Consider the following 20,094-nt stretch of genomic DNA (forward strand, 5'->3'; position numbering starts at 1 on the left):
GGGCACAAACTAATCTAACCCATTAGCACCAGCCCTGGTGTAGGAAGCTGGCTCTGTATCCACTATACCAAAGTGAGGGTGCACAGAGTGCAGTGGAACCCCCAAGGTAGGCAGAGGTAAAAGTAGATAATACTTTACTCTCTATTTGTGGTAGTGTGGACGAGGTAAGGTTTTATCAGAGTGTAGTGTTAAGCATTTATTGGACACACTCAGGCAATAAATTGTGTCACAGAGTCAAAGACTGAACTCAGACCTATTTGTTTGCATAAAATACTATTTAGTTGTATTTTATTTTCTAGAACGAAGCCAGGCCTGGTACAGGTAAGTATAACAGCACTTTGCAAGAATGGATTGGTTAAAGGTAAGTCAGGTAAGTCATTTGTTTATAAAACCGTTTTAATTCATTTCATTTCATTTCATAATCTTTATTTCGATGATTATTCATCATAAAAAGATACAAAAACAGTACAATCATACAATATTAAAAATGGTATTACAATATTAAAAATCCCACAGATAAAAGATTTAAAACTATTTCGATCAGGTGCTCAAGTTAACCACATTCTTAATAATTTACTTCCTAGTTTCGAAGGACTGCATTCAAACAATAGCGCCGCCTATGCCAGACAGTGGCCAAATATTTTGCCACAGCAAACACGATGTTTTCAGCAAGGTCAGTTGTAAGTACCCTGTAGGCCACCAGGCACTCAGAGAAGCCTAAGTTTTTACACAGTGGTACTATCCATTTCTTTCTAGCACCACTGTACGCTGGGCAGAAGAAGAGGATGTGCATATCTGTCTCTCTATCCACTCTGCACCCAGGACAGCTACTCTCAGTGGGCTTACTCCACTTGCTTCTGAGGGCACGAATCGGCAATGACCCGTGCCTCTACTGCACATAAAGCTTCCTTATAGGAGGCGGGTAAATAATGTCTAGGACTGGTTCGAAACAGTAGCAGTCTTTAAAGAGCAAAAAAGACTCAGTGCAGGACCCAATATTTTTATTTTGCACTAGGGTCGCTAGTTTATAATCATAGTAGATCTTTGCCAATCGTTTCTTGGGCAACACTGGACAGGTGACCAGAGGGTTAGACCATACAGTGTGTAGACCAAGGCTCTCCAACCCAGTTTTAACAAACTTGAGCCAGGGAATTTTACCTACTTTGGGCAGGGAAAGGATCTCTTGCAGGGCCTCCCTATAACTGACTAATTCTGGAGTTGCCCAAATCCTGCGCCAAAACATCAATGGTCTCAGAGATAATTCTTCATCTATTGGCCTCAAGCCAAGGTCTAGCCTCAATGGGGTTAACGGTGTGCTGAGGGGGAGTAACAAAAGCCTCCTGATCAACTTATTCTCCACCTTTAACAGATCATTACAGGGTAGATGTCCCCACAGTTCGCTACCGTACATTGCTGCACCTTTTGCCTGGATCTTGTAAATCTCTAAGGATGGGCCAACAGGTCTCATCGATGACTTGTTCTTCTCTATCATCTTTGAAATCCCACCTACAAACTGCACTAATTTGAGGTGCGCTTTTTCTTGTTGGTGGCCCCAGGCTAAGTTTTCATTCAGGGTGACCCCCAGGTATTCGAAGGTACAAACCCTTTCGAGTTTGTCCGGGCCAATGGACGGTACAAAACGGGATTTGGGAGATGGATTAAAGACCATATACTTGGTCTTTCCGGTGTTAATTTCCAGCCCATGTTCACTGCAAAAATCCACCAACCCGTTGAGGACACGCTGTATCCCCGTTGGGGATTTGGAAAGCAGCAGACACCCTGCTGCCAGCGAGCCTTGGTGCATCACTGTCTAAAACCCTGTTGAGGTGGTCAATAACCCCGTTGACATAGAGGCAAAACAGGGTCGGTGCAAGCACACAACCCTGTCTTACCCCCCTGCCAACGGGGAATTTACCAGAGAGGCCCCCAATCCTGCCACACCTGACCCGGGCATAATTGTCAGTATGAAGACGAATTATCACCTTCAGGAGACCTGGCGGGACCCCCATTTTGCCTAAGACCCTCCACAAGTTGCTACGCGGGACAAGATCAAAAGCAGCTCTCAGGTCCACGAATACAGTGTAGAGGCTGCCACCCTCCAACTGTACCGTTTTCCAGAAAATGAGTGCCAAACGAAAGACCTGATCAATTGTAGAGACCCCAGTTCTAAACCCGGCTTGGAAAGGGCTCAGTATTTCATTATCTTCAACCCATTCTAGTAAACGGTCGAGAACCAAACGGGAGAACAGTTTCTGTGTTACATCCAGGAGACTAATCGGCCTATAATTGGCTGGGAGCAATGGACACCCTTTCTTGAATATTGGGACTATCTCTGCCCCCAGCCATGTGGCAGGGGGTGGCATGCCCGCAAGGATGGCGTTAAAGAACACCTGGAGATACGGTGCCCAGATGTCAGCCTCATGCTTGAATAGGTCCCCGGGAAGTTAATCCAGCCCCGGGGCCTTTTCAGCTGACAGACCCAGGATTGCTGCGCTGACCTCTCCCAATGTAAACATGCCCATAGGCGCTGCATCCAGGGCATGGTCTGTACCCTCTGGAACTTCCATGGTTTCCATATGGTCCACATCGGCCGCTCTATACAGAGAGGCGAAATGTTCTTCCCAAACGGACGCTGCAATATTAGCCTCGACCGCTTTGGTAGGTTCAGCTGTCCCATGTTGGACAATTTGCCAGAATTTGCGAGCGTCCCTCCATTGAAGAGCGCTCCTCATATCTGACCAATTCTCAAAGTCCCATTCAATTTTGGCGTTATGAATAAGATTTTTATATATTACCCGCCTAATCCTGATCTTACTAGGACTTTCCCGCTCTTTAAGGGACTTTAAGAGTTCTGCCTTAGCTCTCCTACACTCAGCGTTGAACCATGAAGCGCGCATCCCCCTTGGATTCCTAGTTTTCGCTACAGGGTTCAAGACTTCAGCTAAGTTCTTGACCAGTTCCTGATGGATACCTGCCAATACTCTGTGTCCATCCAGGGACGGTAACCCGGGTAGTAATTTTTCCACTTGTTCTAAACTTGGAACCAGTATGGTGTACAGTCTCTGGATATCATCAGGATTCCCCACTATTTTGGACCATCTAACTCGCCGCCTGTTACTGGCTGTTATAAGATCTGGGGCTAAGTTCGCAATACACTCCTGTTCCCCGGGTGCTACCCCCTGCACTTCAAACCTGAGCGCCAACGCATTGTGGTCGCTGTCCGTTCTGGTAAGTACCTGAAAGTCCTTAACTTTCGCCCAATCCCTGGATTCCACCAACATATAATCTATTCGAGACTCTTGCCCTGGTTTATTATAAGTGGGCCTTGGTGGTATGTCCCCTTTTATGCGCCCGTTACAGGCTCTCAGTGAATTGGCCAAAGTAAGGGAAGTAATCTGCACAGCCAGAGGGGACCATGCCTTTGCTACAGGGCCTGCCGGGGGTGGAATTCCCCAGGCATCATCCTCATCAATTGTAGCGCCCTCCAGAAAGGTCGGCAGCGGCTCAAACGGATTATTGAAATCCCCTCCCACTAGGTAGGACGAACAGTGGGAGGAGGAATCTAGAAACACCGCCAGCTCCTCTATTGTGCCCGAGGTCCTTGATAGCCCCACTGGTCGTGAATACACATTAACCAGCGATAGTGATTGGCCAGACACCCAGTCTAATACAACACACTGGAAATCCTCAGAATTCGTTTGCAGTGCCCTAGCCCTACACCCTAAATGGGTAGCAACCCATATCAGTAACCCACCTGACGGGCGTCCCTCCCCCCCCCCCCCCATTTGGCTGGTACTGAAAATGTTGCATAGCCTGGTCGGGAATTACTTCCCCGTGCCCAGGTTTCTTGTAAAAGGCAAATGTCAAAAGACTCTATGAATGTCTCCCATTCAGGGGAGTCCCGTTTATTTGACAGGCCGGCTACATTCCACGAAAGAATGGACACCAAACCTGGGACCACCTCTCGGTTCGGTGTGGTACTCCTGTTTTGGTGCACTATTACGTTGCCATCATCGGGTCTTTTATCCTGGCCCTGTAGTTGTTCTAGGCCCCCAAGGTCGCTGCTTTCTCCAAGTATAGATTGGCCCACTCTCGGTGAAGGTATACCTCGTTCCTGAGCGGAGTCTGCCTGATACTCCACCGGTAGAGGAGATGTAATGCTCCTACTATCGTCAGATGATTCCCTATCATGTGTTTGCTTTGCCCCAGCGCTGCAATCCATCAACTGTCAATCCACTACATCCAAACAGCCGAACCGGTTGGGATGGGTGAATTGGGAGTAAGGGGAACTGGGGGTGGGATGATTCCAGCCTCCCCTCCCAAAAGCTCCCCCGTGGGGCCCCGACCTAACTGCACGATATTGTCTTCTTGGGGGAACCCATGACCAGCCCTCATTGCCCCCTTCCTCAAACCGCTCACGTTTGTCAGGATAGAATGCCCTCAGGGGTAACGCTTGAATAGACGTCGTGGGTGATGGACCTTCCCAATTGCAGATGAAACTTACTGTTCTTGGGTCTCTAAAATTTACCAACACACAGTCCCCGGTACCCCTTTTAGTTGTCTCGCCCACCCAGGGAACTCTCCTTGCAAGGATAATTTCGTTGTGCATCCCTAAGGGTAGTGGTCTATATCTATTAAGCCAACTAATTACCTTATTCTTTAAGGAAACTGGATTTTCCCTCGCAGCTTCCTCAAGTTCTGGTACACCACTGAGGACGACTACATAAGGGCCGCCCCCGGGGGGAGGTGTGCTGCTTTCCTACTTCCGCTTCCAACTTTCCCTCGCTGTGCTTGGCCCAACTGTGCCAAGTCAGGTGCCTTCCCCCTATTTTGGTTAGGGGTGCAACTTGGGGAATAGTAGGAGGCGGTATAAGGAAGGGGTTTGATGCAGGAGGAATATTACCACCGTCCAAGGGTAAGCTTGTGGTAATAACAGAAAGGGTTGGTGGGATAACTGAGTCGAGTGGTAAGAATGGATTATTGTTAGCATTAATTACTGTCCCCCCCGCTGTAGGGGCCCCCGAGGGGCCAAAGGTTCCACCCAAACCTATGTTCCCCTGCTGCGCCTTGTCAGCCTTGACACAGCCAAGTAACTCTCCCAGTAACCCCTCAATTTTACCCAGCCTATCTTCAGAGTTCCCGTGACGCACTGTAGCCTCCCTCAGATTGCCGTGCACAGCCCCTATAGTTTCTAGGATGTTGCTGATTCTGTCCTCGATCCTAGTTAATCTGGCTTCTAAGAGATCTATCAGGGACTCCATCAGTGAACTTAGATCCCTACACCCTCCTGATTCCTCGCCCCCCCCTGTAGTGCTATAGAGAGTTATCAAGCTATCAGCGGGCGACGGCGGGTGAACTTCCTCTGCCACCAACCGTGATTTAGTGGCTTGGGGGCCCCTCCTTTTACCCATATCACCCATTCTGACAGGTTGTTGTAAATCTTTTTTAGGGACCTTTGACTTTATCCCACAAGCTAATTCGGGACCAAGCTTCCTTTTTTTAATGGCTCCTTACCTGTGGGCTTCATCTATAGATGTTGGTTGGGCCCCTGCCTCTAGTGTTATGGGGAAGGGAGGTGGGGTAGAGATCATGGTAGTTTCGTGGGTTGGAGGGATAGGTGAGTCGGGAACGTTAAGATCATCCCCGAAGTTTGAGTGAACATTAGGTTGAGTAATCTGTACATTGATATGCAGGGGAGGTTCCTGCCTAATTGGAGAGAGGGCTTTAGCTATACTTCCCAGAGAGGAACGTTTAGAATTAACGATTCCCTGAGAAAGTCTACGCTCCAAGGATGTTATTTCATTATTCAAGAGTGAGCTAGCACGCACAATAAAGTTATCCATAGTCCCCACTAATTGCGTGCCAGTCTTAGATACAGAACTCCTTGTTTCACGGCCCGACATTTGTAAGGAAAGGTCCAATGTACTATGAATACGTAAGGTACTTGCGGATCGAAGAGGGATGGGCCGGTCCGGTCTCCACCGGGCTACAACGGGCCCGCTATTGGCCCGATCTTCGCCCACGCTTCACCCGCGCGCGTCCCGCGTTCGCACAAATGGGCGGGGTTAAGTAGGAGGAGGAGTGGGCGGGAAGAGGCAGCAGGTGTGCGCGATGGCCTGGCGCAATCACCTGTGGACCTCGCAGTCCCGCTCCCGGTGGATTAGTCCTCTTAGCAGCACGGTGAAGCAAAACCCGGAATGGAGCACGCCGGCTCCCGCTGGCAAGAGCAGTTCCACTGAGGGCAGAGCGTGAAGTTGTAAATTCAGGGAAATCCTGGGAAGTCCAAATTGTTAATCCCGGACCTGGTAGAAGCGACTTCGAGCGGCTCCCGCGGAGCGGGGGCCGCGAGTCGTATTTCAGTGCTTTCCGGGAGGAGTGGGCGGGAAGAGGCAGCAGGTGTGCGCGATGGCCTGGCCTGGCCTGGCCTGGCGCAATCACCTGTGGGCCTCGCAGTCCCGCTCCCGGTGGATTAGTACTCTTAGCAGCACGGTGAAGCAAAACCTGGAATGAGGCACGCCGGCTCCCGCTGGCAAGAGCAGTTCCACTGAGGGCAGAGCATGAAGTTGTAAATTCAGGGAAATTATGGGAAGTCCAAATTGTTAATCCCGGACCTGGTAGAAGTGACTTCGAGCGGCACCCCAGTGTCGGGGCAGTGATGAATTAGTGAAGCAGCTGCGCGGCATGCAGCGCTCCCGAATCACTTACTTGCCGCTTTACCCATACAAAGCACACGTGGTTAGTTTCCTTTCTCCAGGGCATCAAAAATGCGGATTAATAATGTTCGCACTCCCTTGCTGAGAGAGAAATGGCTCAATACAATGTATCCCGGCAGAAAATATCGCCGTAGAAGTAACCAGGTAGCCGAACACAGCAACTCCCCGGCATGCTCCGCCCACCACTCGCTCCGCGGCTTCTCTCAACCTCGCACCGCTTGGAGCCACGCTCGGAACCGCCGACACGCCGACTTGCTGCTCCTCGCCACTTACAGCTCCATATTGGACACACTCAGGCAATAAATTGTGTCACAGAGTCAAAGACTGAACTCAGACCTATTTGTTTGCATAAAATACTATTTAGTTGAATTTTATTTTCTAGAACGAAGCCAGGCCTGGTACAGGTAAGTATAACAGCACTTTGAAAGAATGGATTGGTTAAAGGTAAGTCATTTGTTTATAAAACAGTTTTAATTAGTTTTCAGATTACTTTTCAAGTTACTTTTCAGATTACTTTTTAAGTTACTTTCTCTACTCACTGTCATATGCCTAGATATCACACTGGGACATTTCCTGGAGGAAAGGTAAGTAAATCGTTTTTTGTACTTATGCAGTTTCTTAAGGTTTCATACAAACAAACTCCACACAACAATTTTCACAAGAAAGCAGTCAATGCAGTCCTATGGGAGAAAACAATGTTATCGATTTAACGTTAAGTACTTAGATTTGGGAGTCGATTTTCTTGGGCTAGAACCAGGGTTCCCCCAGGGTCAAGGATGCACTCTCAAAGCACTCTCAGCAGCACAAGGGAGGCCGGGTGCAGAGTGCTGAGGCCCAATGTTATCCAATGGGGAGAGGGGACCTCCGGCTGGTGGCTGCTCACGAGCAGGCCACAAGGTTGTGGGAGCAAAGCTCCTGGACTTAGGCTCAGGGCAAAGGGGGATCCAATTTAGCACACCAGGTGCACCCACAGCAGTGCAAGAGCGGCCGGGTACAGGGTGCTGTTTTGATGTCGGGTGCCCTATTGTTTTCAATGGGGATTCTCCGGTTGCAACAAACAATGCAGGCTCGGGACAAAGATATTCTGGAGGCGGCCACTGACTGGACAGGTAAGTTGGGATGCCTTGGGGTGCCGGGACATCGTTGGTTGAGCCACCCAAGGCCGTGGGACATCAGGTGCAGGGGTGTTTTGTGGCATCTGGTTCTTCTTACCGGCTTTGGTCGCGGTCGGGGGGGATCTTCCAGAAAGGGGCTGCAGGCGTCAGTTGGAGACTTGAGGTAGGTCAGGGATCACCAGATCCCAGGTCAGGATCGCTGGGGGGAACTTCTTGTGGTGTTGGGCCACTCAAACCTGGGCCGTGGGCGTCGGGTGCAGAGTGGTGCAGGCTAGCGGATTTGGCCGGAGCCAGAGTCTGTGGGTGATCGAATTCGGTGCTTACAGGACACAAAGTCTGGTTTGGGAAGGCACGGCAGGTCCTCCGGGTTCTTGGGGGCTGCTGGCAGCAGGACACACCAGTGTTTCGCTGTATCAGGTCGAGGCCGGGACAGGCCAGTAGAGCTGGGGCCAAGTCAGTTGGTGTCCTTCTCTTCTTCTTCAGCACAGCTCTTCAGTCCTTCTTCTTCTTGTCTGAGGAGGCAAGGTTCAGGGTTGTCTCTAAATACTAAATTTAGGGGCGTTATAGGTAGGTACAGGTTGGTACCAATGGGTCCCTCCCTTGGGGTGGGTACACCCCCTATTATGCCACCCTCCAGTGGGAGGGGGGCTTAAGCTGCACTCTGGTTGTATGGGTCCCTCTATCTTCAAGCTTGTGGGGACTGAGAGTTGTGCTTCACCTCGCCTCCCTCACCTGAGGGGTGGGGTTGGCAAAGGTGAGCATACCTCTCCTCCTAACTTGGTTTTCCCACTGATTCTCCTGCACAAAGTGGTGGTCAGAACTGGTGGAGGCCAGTGCTGGGAGCAGCAAATGACTGGGGTAGCTCACAAGGCAGCAGGCCTTTAAAGTTTCCCCTTTGTGGACCCAGTCCATCCTGGGGGAGAAGGCTTGGCACCTCGTCCCAGGATGTGCTTTGTTTAAGGACCCCGAGAGTGGCAGGCTCTCTACCCAGGAGTCCAGAAGCATGTCCGGTGGTGACAGCTGGTGAGCAGCCATTCAACCAAGACACAAGAGTTAGGTCGTTTCTCAAGGGGCATCTCTAAGATGCCCTCTGAGTGCATTATTTTTTATTAAGTCCCACACTGGCATCTGTGTGGGTTTAATGTGCTGAGAAGTTTGATACCAAACGTCCCAGTTTTCAGTAAAGCCATTATGGTGCAGTGGGGTTCGTAATGACCAACTTCCAGACCATATACTCTTTATGGCATTATTGCACTTACAATATCTAAGAATTGACTTAGACACAGAAGTGGTACAGGGCTTATGCACCTGTACCCTCACCACTGGTATAGTGCACCCAGCTAGAGGGGTGGCTTACCTATGCCAGGGCAGTGGATTGTAGGCATGGCACAAAGGGATGTATGCCATGTCGACTCTTCACTTTGTACTGCACCAAAACACGAGGCCTGCAATGGCAGTGAGTGTGTTTAAAGGTACGGGGCCTCTAAGGGTGGTACAATAAGTGCTGAGGCGCTTCCCTGGCCACAGTCCCCCTGGTACCAAGGGTACCTTTTACAAGGGACTTACATGTGGCCAGAGAGTTGCCAATTGGGTTTCGCAACAGTACAGTTTGGGGAAAGAACATAGGCCCTGGGTACCTGGTTGGCAGGAACCCAGGGCACACTCAGTCAAGGTACATCAACATTAGGCAAAATGTGAGAGGCAACCATGCACAAAGGGGCACTTTCTTACACCTGGTGATAGCAGCTGTGGACACGTTCCAAACAAAATATTTGGATGAGCCTTTGATCTTCCAAACACCCATGAAGAAATCACAGTCATAGAGGCAAGACACGGAGCCCCAACAGATTTCCTGTGGAGTTCTACAAGAAATATTCCTCCTTAGTCCCCACCCATCAATCTCCTGGCACTATGTGAAGAGGTGCAGAGTCTGGGGCATCTACTGTATAATTTTCGGGGTGCCAAGATAGTGGCTATCTTCAGACAGGAGGAGGGGCAACCTGGGAGTTGCTCCTCATACTGCTAAAAACTTGCTGGTTAACTCAGAGGCCAAGATTCTGGCCACTAGACTTCAAAGGGTCATAGGGTCCCTGATCCATGCAGACCAAAATGTCTCTATGCTAGGCCGGGGAAACAGCACTGTATATGCCAACTGAAGTCTGCCATGTCCTGGGCAGAAGATTGGAAAGGCTCAGCCATCCTGGTTCTAATTGATTTTGAGAAGGCCTTTGATTTTATCTGTCTACCCCTCATGTTTCAGATCGTGGAGCGCATTGGGCCCCAATTTATGAGATATGTCCAGACACTGCACCATGCTCCATGGGCTAGTGTTTCAGACAGAGAGGGGTAAAAGTGATGCCCCCTTTGCCTGCTCCTTTTTGCGCTTGCTGTTGAGCCAATAGAAGGGTTGATCCAATAAGTTGCTGGGCTGTGTGGGAATCCGACAAAGCTCGGGACATGAGGACCAAGGTGTTTTATATGCCGATGAACTCTTAGTAACCTAAAGTGACTGGAGTGAGCCTTGTCTAGAATGCTGAAAATGCTTCAAACTGATGGGGATGCCTCTGGCCTTCTGATTAATTGTGCTAAATCATTATATGCACTCATTGCTGATCACACCCAGAATTTCCAGCACAAGCAGTGTTACATTTTACTAAAGACCCACAACATTGCTCTGACTTTTAACTTTTCCCCACTGCTAATGCAAACAAGGAGGGAGGTGCAGGTCTGGGATAGGTGGCCCCTGGCAATATTGGGTTGCGGGCACTCTTTAAAATTGTGACAATATCAATATATTTATTTTGACCTCCAAAGTTTTACTAACACACTTTCAGTAACCTTGTTTGTGAAATTAATTTTATACTTACCTGGTTTCTCTGGGCAGGTTCACAGCAACAAATTTCACAGGTCAAGTATATCCATTCCCCACTTGACAAGGGGTTGAAGGTCCCAGATCTCCACCTATATTATTAGGCCTCCACACTCCATTTCATTAGTGAGAGCTAAATGGCAGGCAGACAAGGACTGAAAGGAGGTAAAGATGGCTGCTAGATGTTTTGGCTACCTCAGTCAAATCAATGCAAAGTACTATGATCCAACGAATCTCTAGCACATGGGTAGCATACAGGTTCATCTCTGCCTGTGTTGTCGAGAGACACAGGCTGAATTCTTCTAAATGACAGCCCAATACTGATCGGAGATACATAAAAGACTGAGTGAGGTGACTGGCCCAAACCCCCAGACCTATACATGCTACTCTGGGTATTTAACAGAACGGGGTGGACATGGTGGGAACCAACTGCTTGGTTGCTATAGGCCTGCTGGTGGCGAAGCAGGACTTTACAGAACAATGGATTTCTGCCAGCCCCAATACACTCAAGGAATGGACCAGTGTCATGATCAGCTGTGGAACAGTCAAACAAACACCTATAAAGCAAGGGGGTGCCCATGCAAATACCATCAAATATGGGATGCTTGGTGAGATTATGGTCACTCAGACATACAACATGGGGTAGACATGGGAAGACCAGACATTCTGGAGATAATCCTTTTAGTCAATGTATATGACTTATGTGTATTCTATGTGGCAGTGATGTTCTGTTGCTATAGTAAAACAATAAAATGAATGATTAAAATAAATTAAGGTTGCCTTAAAAGGTGGATGTGATGTCTAGGAAACAGGACATTCAGCAGGACAGACAAAGGGGAGAAAACAAAAATGTCTAGGGCTGTCAAAGAGATTACATATTATTATTGGCACATTGGCACAGAAATATACAGAATTTGAAGAACACTCTTACCAGTCACTCTGCCTGCAATGAAAGGGTGGTAAAGCAAAGCAGGCCAGGATAATCTCTGCCGAGGATCCTTGGTAAGCAACCCCTGAAGAAAGCTCTGTGAAATGAAGAGAAAACACTTAAGAAAGGAGAAACGAGCTCTGAGGAGAAAGAATAATTTAAGGGAAGGAAGACAAATAAGGAAGAGTGCATTAAGGGCTATAAAGAGAGGAAATAGTGTAGATGAACTGGAAGAGAGGAGAAGGAGCAGATATTAAAAGGGAGAGTGTAGGAAGTTGGCTCTTTATATAGTGGATCAAAATGAGGCACACTGTGTAAAGAGTCCAGGCAAACCCCAATTGGTTTACAGAGGCACAAATAACCCAAAAGCTCTCTTTTGTGGTAGTGTGGGCAAGCAGTTAGGCGTATCAGAGGGTAGTGCTAAGTGTGAGAAGTTGGCCTGATATGCAGTGCTCACTGTTCTAGTGATCACTATGTATCATTCCAACAACCCTTATTGATGATTGGTTGTAAGTCAACCTTATAGACCAGCTATCCTAGTAGCATGGATACGAGCAGTCTAAGGCTAAGACTCTAGAGGGCGTGTTAAGCCAGCTGTTTTACCATCACATATACCCCTTGAACACCAAGTGAAAGGACACCACACAAGTTGTTATGAAAATAAACGTATATTTATTTATAACAGGACTACCCTGGCTCTTTATGAGACAGGGAGCTAAGCACACAACAAAACTCTTAAGAAAATACTTCAAGTCGCACAATTTACACAAATGCCCGAGGGGCACGAAAAACCATATATTACAAAAGTGGAATGCGAAATTACTAGCAGGTAAGTACTATTCTCATAGGCTTTAGAAACGCTAGACCTACAATGCTGAACCCTTAGATTAGAAGCAGGAGGCCTAGGGACGTCGTGTGCAGAGTGGGAACTCTCACGCGTAAGGCGGGAAAAAGTCTATGGAGGCTAGTAAAGTTAAAGTTAGTGTTCTCGAGCGAACCCGACTAGGTAGAGCTGAAACGAAAAAGGATTCTGACACTTGGATAGTTAAACAATGCTGGAGCACCGAAATGCTCAGGTTACCTAGCCCAGGGGCTGCGGCTGCATAGGGGTGAAAAGACGTCGGAGATCCTCGTTGCAGTCTATGGAGCCTGAAGAAAGAAGTTGCTGGCAGGCGACCAGTGAAGAAGTTCGTGAGGATCCAAGCCTGGATCAGTGAAGAGGAAGACCTGAAAGCAGAGGGGACCAAGTTCTGAATCACTAGCCAGTGATTGAGTGGGCACCAGAGTGGCACCGGGCGAAGTCACCTCGACCAGGTGAGTGGGCGCTGCTGGGCTCTGCAGTCTCTCGGACCAGGAGGCGTTGTCGGCGACCAGGATGGAGGTGCGAGCTGTCCCACGAAGATATCTGCTGTCGACGTCGCTGGACCCAGGATTGGGGCAACAAGTCTTGGCAAATGCAAGCCCACGCGGTGGACCTAAAATGGCGTCTGGAGTGGACCAGGAGGGTCCGGGGTGCTTCTCTGATGGAGGGAAGCAAGGGCCAGTCTGGAGCAACCAGACCAGCTGTGTTGTCGTCGTAGTTCGTCGTCGGGAGGGCCACTAGCCAACGGGCAAGTGACCTGGACAACGCGGTGAGCAGCTAAGAGCAGAAGGGCCCCACGCAGATCTCGTGGATGCAAGGGGGCTGGACTTCGGTGCTGGAGCTGCTCAGGGTCGGGGCTTCTCTTACCCCAAAGCACTCAGTCGAGGGTCACTCGGTGGTCGTGCTGGACAAGCGTCATGCAGTCTTTGAAGATGGCCGGTCCCTCGAAGTCTCGTCACACCCACGAATCACAGCTGGGCTGATGATGCAGGTTGAGGTCAGAGGTGCCAGGGAAGCCGGTTCTCGTCGAGCTGGGCAGTCTTGATCCGGAGGAGAGACTTACAGCAGACCGCGATGCTTGGGTGGTGCCTGCTGCTGCAGGGTGACTACTCCTTAGTCACAAGGGAGAAATCTTGAGAAGAGTCTTGAGTTCCTTTCGTGGAAAGTGGGTTCAGGATTCAAAGATGATCTGATTTGGAAGGGGGCCAGCTCCTACCTTTATCCTGAAAAAGGGGGCTGGCACGCGACTAAGTCCTGCCCTATGGGTGGGACTAGGAGAGGGGTGGTTACACCCCTCTCCTTTGGCGGGCTTTTCCCCAGCTCAGGGTCTGGTGTGCCCCTGGAACTGGTTCAAGCCGGCCTATGCATAGTGAGCACCGGGGTGCCACTTGCAGTCACCTTCCTCTAAAGCCCTGCCTACCTAGGATACACAAAATCCTGTCTGGGACGGTGCTGGCACCGCCCCTGACAGGAAACCCTTTGTCCTTGCCTCCTGCGCTGGGAGGACTCCCAGCAACAGGAGGGCAGACTTGTGTCTCGGTGGCAGCATCCATTTTGTGGAGCTAAGGCTATGTCTGACTTTACCCGGGGTTACAGGTTACCAACATGTCTTCTCCCTCTAGAGGGGTGGAATGCTACCCCCGTCGCCAGAACTGGCGAGGGGGTAGTATTCCAAAGCGTATGACACCTTACACGACATGTTTAGATAATGTCAGTCCAAGGTTACCATAACCGCGAGGATTATAAGGCACTTAAGAGTATATGGTCTGACGCTATCATGGAAACGGCTGAGGGATAGATCCCGAAAGCCGCAGACAGGCTCAGCTCATGCCAGAGCACTATCTCACACGATTCCAAGCACTCTGCCTTCAGGATTGTTAAGACCTGCCATATGAGTGACTGATAGGAGATCTGTGTGCCCATTTAGGTTTAGATATAGGGATACTATATCTAAAGCAAAGGGTGATTACACCACCTTGCTCCCAGCTGTCAAGCAGCCAGTTGTGTCTGTTTAGTTAGTCAGCCCAGGGGTGGCATAATACATGATGCAGCCCCTGGGAGACTTCTGGGTGCACCTCTGCCCTGGGTACAGGGACTCAGAGAGGGCCCAGTGCCAATTGGATATGTACCTAGGGCACATGGAATCCAGTTTACAGAGAGAGCAGTAGGCCTGGGGCCCTGAATAGCAGGGTCCCAGGTCAACTAAGTCAGAAAACCAGCAAAACACCAGGAAAAAAGTTGGGGGCAACCATAGTCAGGGATCTGCCTTCCTACACTAAGCATATATTGTACTCATAAGGCAATAAGTGAGATACACACACAAGAAAACAAGCATTGGAAATGCAATAGGTCTCGCAATAGAATAGTTAGACATTTTTCTTTTTGCAAATGGAAGAGTGGCGTTGCGTGGATGAGTGGCGTTGCGTGGATGAGTGGCGTTGCGTGGATGAGTGGCGTGTGTGAGTGGCGTTGCGTGTGTGAGTGGCGTTGCGTATGTGAGTGGCGTAGCGTGTGTGAGTGGCGTTGCGTGTGTGAGTGGCGTTGCGTGTGTGAGTGGCGTTGCGTGTGTGAGTGGCGTTGCGTGTGTGAGTGGCGTTGCGTGTGTGAGTGGCGTTGCATGGATGAGTGGGGTCGGAATGCAATAAGTATCGCATTAGAAAAGTTGTATTTATTGATCTTGTAAATGACATAATTTATTTATTTTTAAGATGTTAAAATTGCTATATTGATAGCTTTGTCATTTACAATGCCAATAGTTATAACGTTTGCAAATGTGACACCTATAGCATTTGGAATGCAACATGTTTAGTATTTACGTGACTTATATGGCAGCTCTGGTCGTTATGCTGCATCTCTAGATAGTTTTATCTTCCGCAAATGTGACACCTATTGTAACACAATATGTGTTGTGAGGGTGAGTGAGGGTGAGGGGTTGAGGGTGAGGTGTTGAGGGTGAGGGGTTGAGGGTGAGTGAGGGTGAGGGTGAGTGAGGGTGAGGTGTTGAGGGTGAGGCGTTGAGGGTGAGTGAGGGTGAGGCTGAGGTGTTGAGGGTGAGTGAGGGTGAGGAGTTGAGGGTGAGTGAGGGTGAGGGTGAGTGAGTGTGAGGGGTTGAGGGTGAGTGAGGGTGAGGATGAGTGAGGGTGAGGGGTTGAGGGTGAGGGTGAGTGAGGGTGAGGCTGAGGGGTTGAGGGTAAGTGAGGCTGTAGAGTGAGGGCGGTAGAGTGGTAGAGTGAGGGCGTGAGGGCAGTAGAGTGGTAGAGTGAGGGCAGTAGATGAGGGCGTGAGGGCAGTAGAGTGGTAGGGTGAGGGCGTTAGAGTGAGAACGTGAGGGCGGTAGAGTGGTAGAGTGAGGGCATGAGGGCGGTAAAGTGAGGGCAGTAGAGTGGTAGAGTGAGGGCCATAGAGTGGTAGAGTGAGGGTGGTAGAGTGGTAGAGTGAGGGCGGTGGAGTGAGGGCTGTAGAGTGGTAGAGTGAGGGTGGTAGAGTGAGGGCGTGAGGGCGGTAGAGTGGTAGAGTGAGTGCAGTAGAGTGAGGGCATGAGGGCGGTAAAGTGAGGGCAGTAGAGTGGTAGAGTGAGGGCCATAGAGTGGTAGAGTGAGGGCGGTAGAGTGGTAGAGTGAGGGCGGTAGAGTGAGGGCGGTAGAGTGGTAGAGTGAGGGTGGTAGAGTGAGGGCGGTAGAGTGAGGGAGTGAGGGGGGTTGAGTGGTAGAGTGAGGACGGTAGAGTGAGGGCAGTAGAGTGGTAGAGTGAGGGCGGTAGAGTGAGGGCATAAGTGTTTGGCAGGAGCTGAAGAGGTGAGTGGCTGGTGCCTCTGTAAGGCAGGCCGACATAGGACCACCCCTCGCCCAGCCCTCCAGACAACACTGTCTACAGGCTTACCTGTCTACACTGCTGCTTTGGAATCGGTGTCTAGTCAGATATCTGGGCTTGGGGAGGGTGGGGGGAGGGTTGCGGCTGAGCATTGAGACACTTGGGTAGATGCATGTACATCCTTTGAACAATCCAGGTATCCGTCCGTGCACCAACAACCATGTATTCATTAAACGATCCTGTTAATCACTGATTTAATCATTTGTGCATTCATTTAACCACCCCTGAACCTGCATTATCCACCTACACATCCATTACCCATCCATGCAGCAATTGAAGGTTGAGAACATACGTGCAGCCTGTGTATAATTTCTGTTGTTTTGCTGTTTTCCGCTATGAAATATACATTAACGGAGCTGTGTGAGGTCTCAGTTGTATCCGTCTGCCAACACTGCAGTCTGAGGCTGTGGGGCCTTGGCGGCGGCCTGTGGTTCCCTGTGATGGCAGTGCTGCATGCTACCGATCAGAACTGAGGTGATTGGTCGGGCTAGGATGGACTTTCATCGGGGCTGGTGAGATTTCTCGTAGAATGGCAAGGCTGGCAGACACTGAGGTGGGGTGGGGGCAGGGCTGTTGAGAAGTTAGAATATTTGTAGTTCCCTTCTCCCGGGGTGGGGAGGGGGAAGGGGGTTAGTTAGAAAGGATTAAACAAATAGTGCCTTCAGCGTACTGTCTGCGGGGCACAGTTATGTGTGCATGCCAGGTGTAAGGGGCAAGACGTTTCAAAACACAGCACATTCCAGGAAAGTTCTTTTGGTTTACTTGAATTTAAGATTAAAATTTCACTTTTAGTACATGTCTCATATTGCTAGCTGCTAGCTCGGAGCTGAGCAGGATGCGGGCTTCTCCCAAGGGTGATGGGAGATTTAAATGTGTGCAGGAGGGGTGTGTGTGTGGGGGGTTGGGGAGGGGGAAAGACATAGTGAACACAGTGAGATGGGCTGGGTGAGGAGTAGAGAGAAGAGAGCCATAGTGGTAAAGTGAAGGTGAATATGGACGGTAAAATTGACATTAGGTCGGGGTTATGGGGACGGATAGGCAAGCATGTGAAGGGAGGGTTGGTTAAGAAGGATTGCGCGAGAGAGGAGTGGGGGCGGGTGATGCGGGTATGACGTGGGCAGCTTCTTTTCTATACTTACCTTTTTCAATCTTAGAAATCTTAGATCCGGCCAGAGGAAGGAGTGGATGGGTTCTCTGGCAGGATCCTGCGGTACTGGCTTCAATGCGTGTCCACTGGGAGGGTACCCGAGGAGTTTTGTAGGCGATGATCCACTGTGGATGCCACTTGCATTGTAAGGAGGGGCTGGGGCAGAGTCAGTCAGAGGTGCGGCGTGGCATCGAGTTGAAAGGCTTTGTGTTGTACACTATGTTTAACCAAGTTGACCTAGCCATCTATAAGTTGAAAGGCCCTATGGTGTAAACAATCTTTGACCAACCCGTATTTGCGATTTAAGGACAAACGGAAAAGGTCGCAAAGCACAACAAGCAGGATTAGGTGAAGCAAGACGGGGGAAAGACTAAACAAATCGGGTGGGGGAGGCGAAGTAACACCCATTTTGAATTATTACTACGACGGAATTGCTTGTAATTTTCTGTAAATTGGGTTTTAGGAGGTATGCACTGCGGGCTAGAACGTGACTTACAGAAAATACCAACAAGCAATTACGCCATTGTATTGAAGGCAGTGCTTTAAATGGGAAACAAGACGGAGGGCATTGCTGTGGGGAGGGGGTGGAGGAGAAATGCACACGGCGGGCAGGGGAGGGGGCGGAGCGGGGAGAGCGGCATGTGGGTGTGAAGAAGCCGGACCTTTGAAGTGAAGCTAAGCTTCACTTCAAAAGGTGTCGGAGGAATGCGGCAGAGGGAACAGACGGAGATTGCGGCTGTGCACGCGCTTTTAAGCTCAATGCACATGCGCATTGAGCTTAAAAGTCACGGGCACTGCAAGGAATCGCCACGATTCCTTGCTTCTTAGTTAAAGGTTGTTTAAGCCGCAATAGGCTCGCAAGCTCGATGCGCATGCGCATCGACAGGCGAGACCTAAAAATCAGAGACCAATTTAGATAAATACGTTTTATTTTTATATAATTTTGATACCAAGAACGTAGTTATCTAAGAAGTACTTTTTAAAATATCAATTTTAGCAGGAAAGTAAAAATGTTCACAATTGCGTCTTACCTACCAATGTTTCCAGATGGGAGATAAGGCATTTGTATGACAAGTCCAGAAGCTCCCAACTGGTGGCTCGGGTCACTAGGGTCATGGGGATAAGGGGGCACAGCTGGTTCATCAGTAACCAGACTGGGCACTTAGGTGTAGAGTAGAAAGATTTGCTGGGCTCTGTGGGTCTTAGAGCCTTGTGGTCATTGGTCTCACCGGTTGAGGATGCACTCTCAGGATAGCTGGGCCTCTTTGGAAGTGGATTTCTGAGGTGCCTACGTCCCTCAAAGGCTGCTTTGCCTTGGAGTCATTGGAGTTCCGACTGGACTTTCACAGTCTTGGCTTGCTGCAAGGGGTCCAGTACCACAGGTATTGGAACTGTGTGGCTCCTTTTGCTCGTGGTGTTCTCTCACATGGTGGGGGGACATATCTGATCTTCAGGAGCACAGGGTCCTGCTCTTGGGAGCTGCTGCATCAGGCAGGCCAGGGATCGGCAATGCAGTAACTGGACTTTGCGTTTGAATACCTGCGGACTGCAGAGGAGAAGCTCCTCTAAGCCAAGGAAGATTTGCTGGCAATTTGCAAAGTGCTGGCAGTACACTGGGGTTCTTCGCAGGAGTTCAGCTGCAGGATGAGTCGCTGGATCGCGATTGTCGAGACTTAGTGCAGCAGGCAGCATTTTATCCCAAAAGTCCACAGCAGTCTTCAGTTCCTGCTCTTTCTTGCAGCTCTCAGTGTCCTCTTCTTCTTGATCCATCAAATCTAAGGTCCTGGTGTCAGGGGTGCCAGCTAGATGATCAATTTAAGGGTCTTGTGGGGAGTGACAAGGAGTAGTCAATGGGCTACTTACCTTTAGGGTGGTAACACCTCTATATTTATTTATGTATTTATTTATAAAGTTTTGACCACTTCCTGTGAGAAGTGGGCATAATCCTGACTCAGAGAGCCTAATTCCACAAAAAGTAAGTTGGTGGAATTCTAAAAGCTGTGTTCACATCAGGTAGCCCACCTTAGGGGTGGAACTAGAATGAGAGGTGGACATGCCTCCTAACTAGCCAATTTTCTGCACATTCTGGTGGCAAATGGGCCCGGGGTAGGGGGTGGCATTTCTCCTGCCTGGGGAAGCCTTGGGTCGCATATCAAAAGAGGCTGAGGCCTTTAAAGCCTCCTGCCTTGATATATTGATCACTTGGCCATCCTGCTTGGAGGAGGTGGCTGTAGGAGAGTAGGGTCTGCTATCCTATGGTCACCCCAAATTTTTGCTTTTTGCTTCACTGGTTTATGACTTAATGTGGCTGTGGGCCTGCTAATCAGACCCACAGCCTGCTGTTCTCTCTCTAAATTAATGCCAATGCACATTAGGTGCATTACAAAATTGGAACTGGTTCACCTTATTGGCCCCTGTAACAGTGTACCCCAGGTACCCAGGGCATAGGTGCTTCCAAGGCCTACCAGGGGCTGCAGCACATATTGTGCCACCCCTGGCCTGGCCTCCATATTTGACCCAACTGGCTGATCACTCAGCTGGGGTAAGTCGGTGTAACCACCCCTTACTTAGGTATAGTATGCCTATATCT

The 20,094-nt window shown here is 49.7% G+C and overlaps 1 protein-coding gene across 4 annotated transcripts in view; it reads right to left on the reverse strand.

The window, feature by feature from the left end:
- Positions 1 to 20,094, reverse strand: part of STK36 (serine/threonine kinase 36) — a 272,812-nt gene that overhangs the window by 176,027 nt on the left and 76,691 nt on the right. For all 4 annotated transcript variants that reach the window (XM_078652681.1, XM_078652680.1, XM_078652678.1 and 1 more), the window contains exon 6: positions 11,629 to 11,722. In XM_078652681.1, coding sequence (XP_078508807.1) covers positions 11,629 to 11,722 — 94 coding nt within the window. The remainder of the gene's footprint in view (positions 1 to 11,628; positions 11,723 to 20,094) is intronic.

The sequence above is a fragment of the Lissotriton helveticus genome, chromosome 7 (genome assembly GCF_964261635.1).
Source record: "Lissotriton helveticus chromosome 7, aLisHel1.1, whole genome shotgun sequence".
NCBI lineage: Eukaryota > Metazoa > Chordata > Amphibia > Caudata > Salamandridae > Lissotriton > Lissotriton helveticus.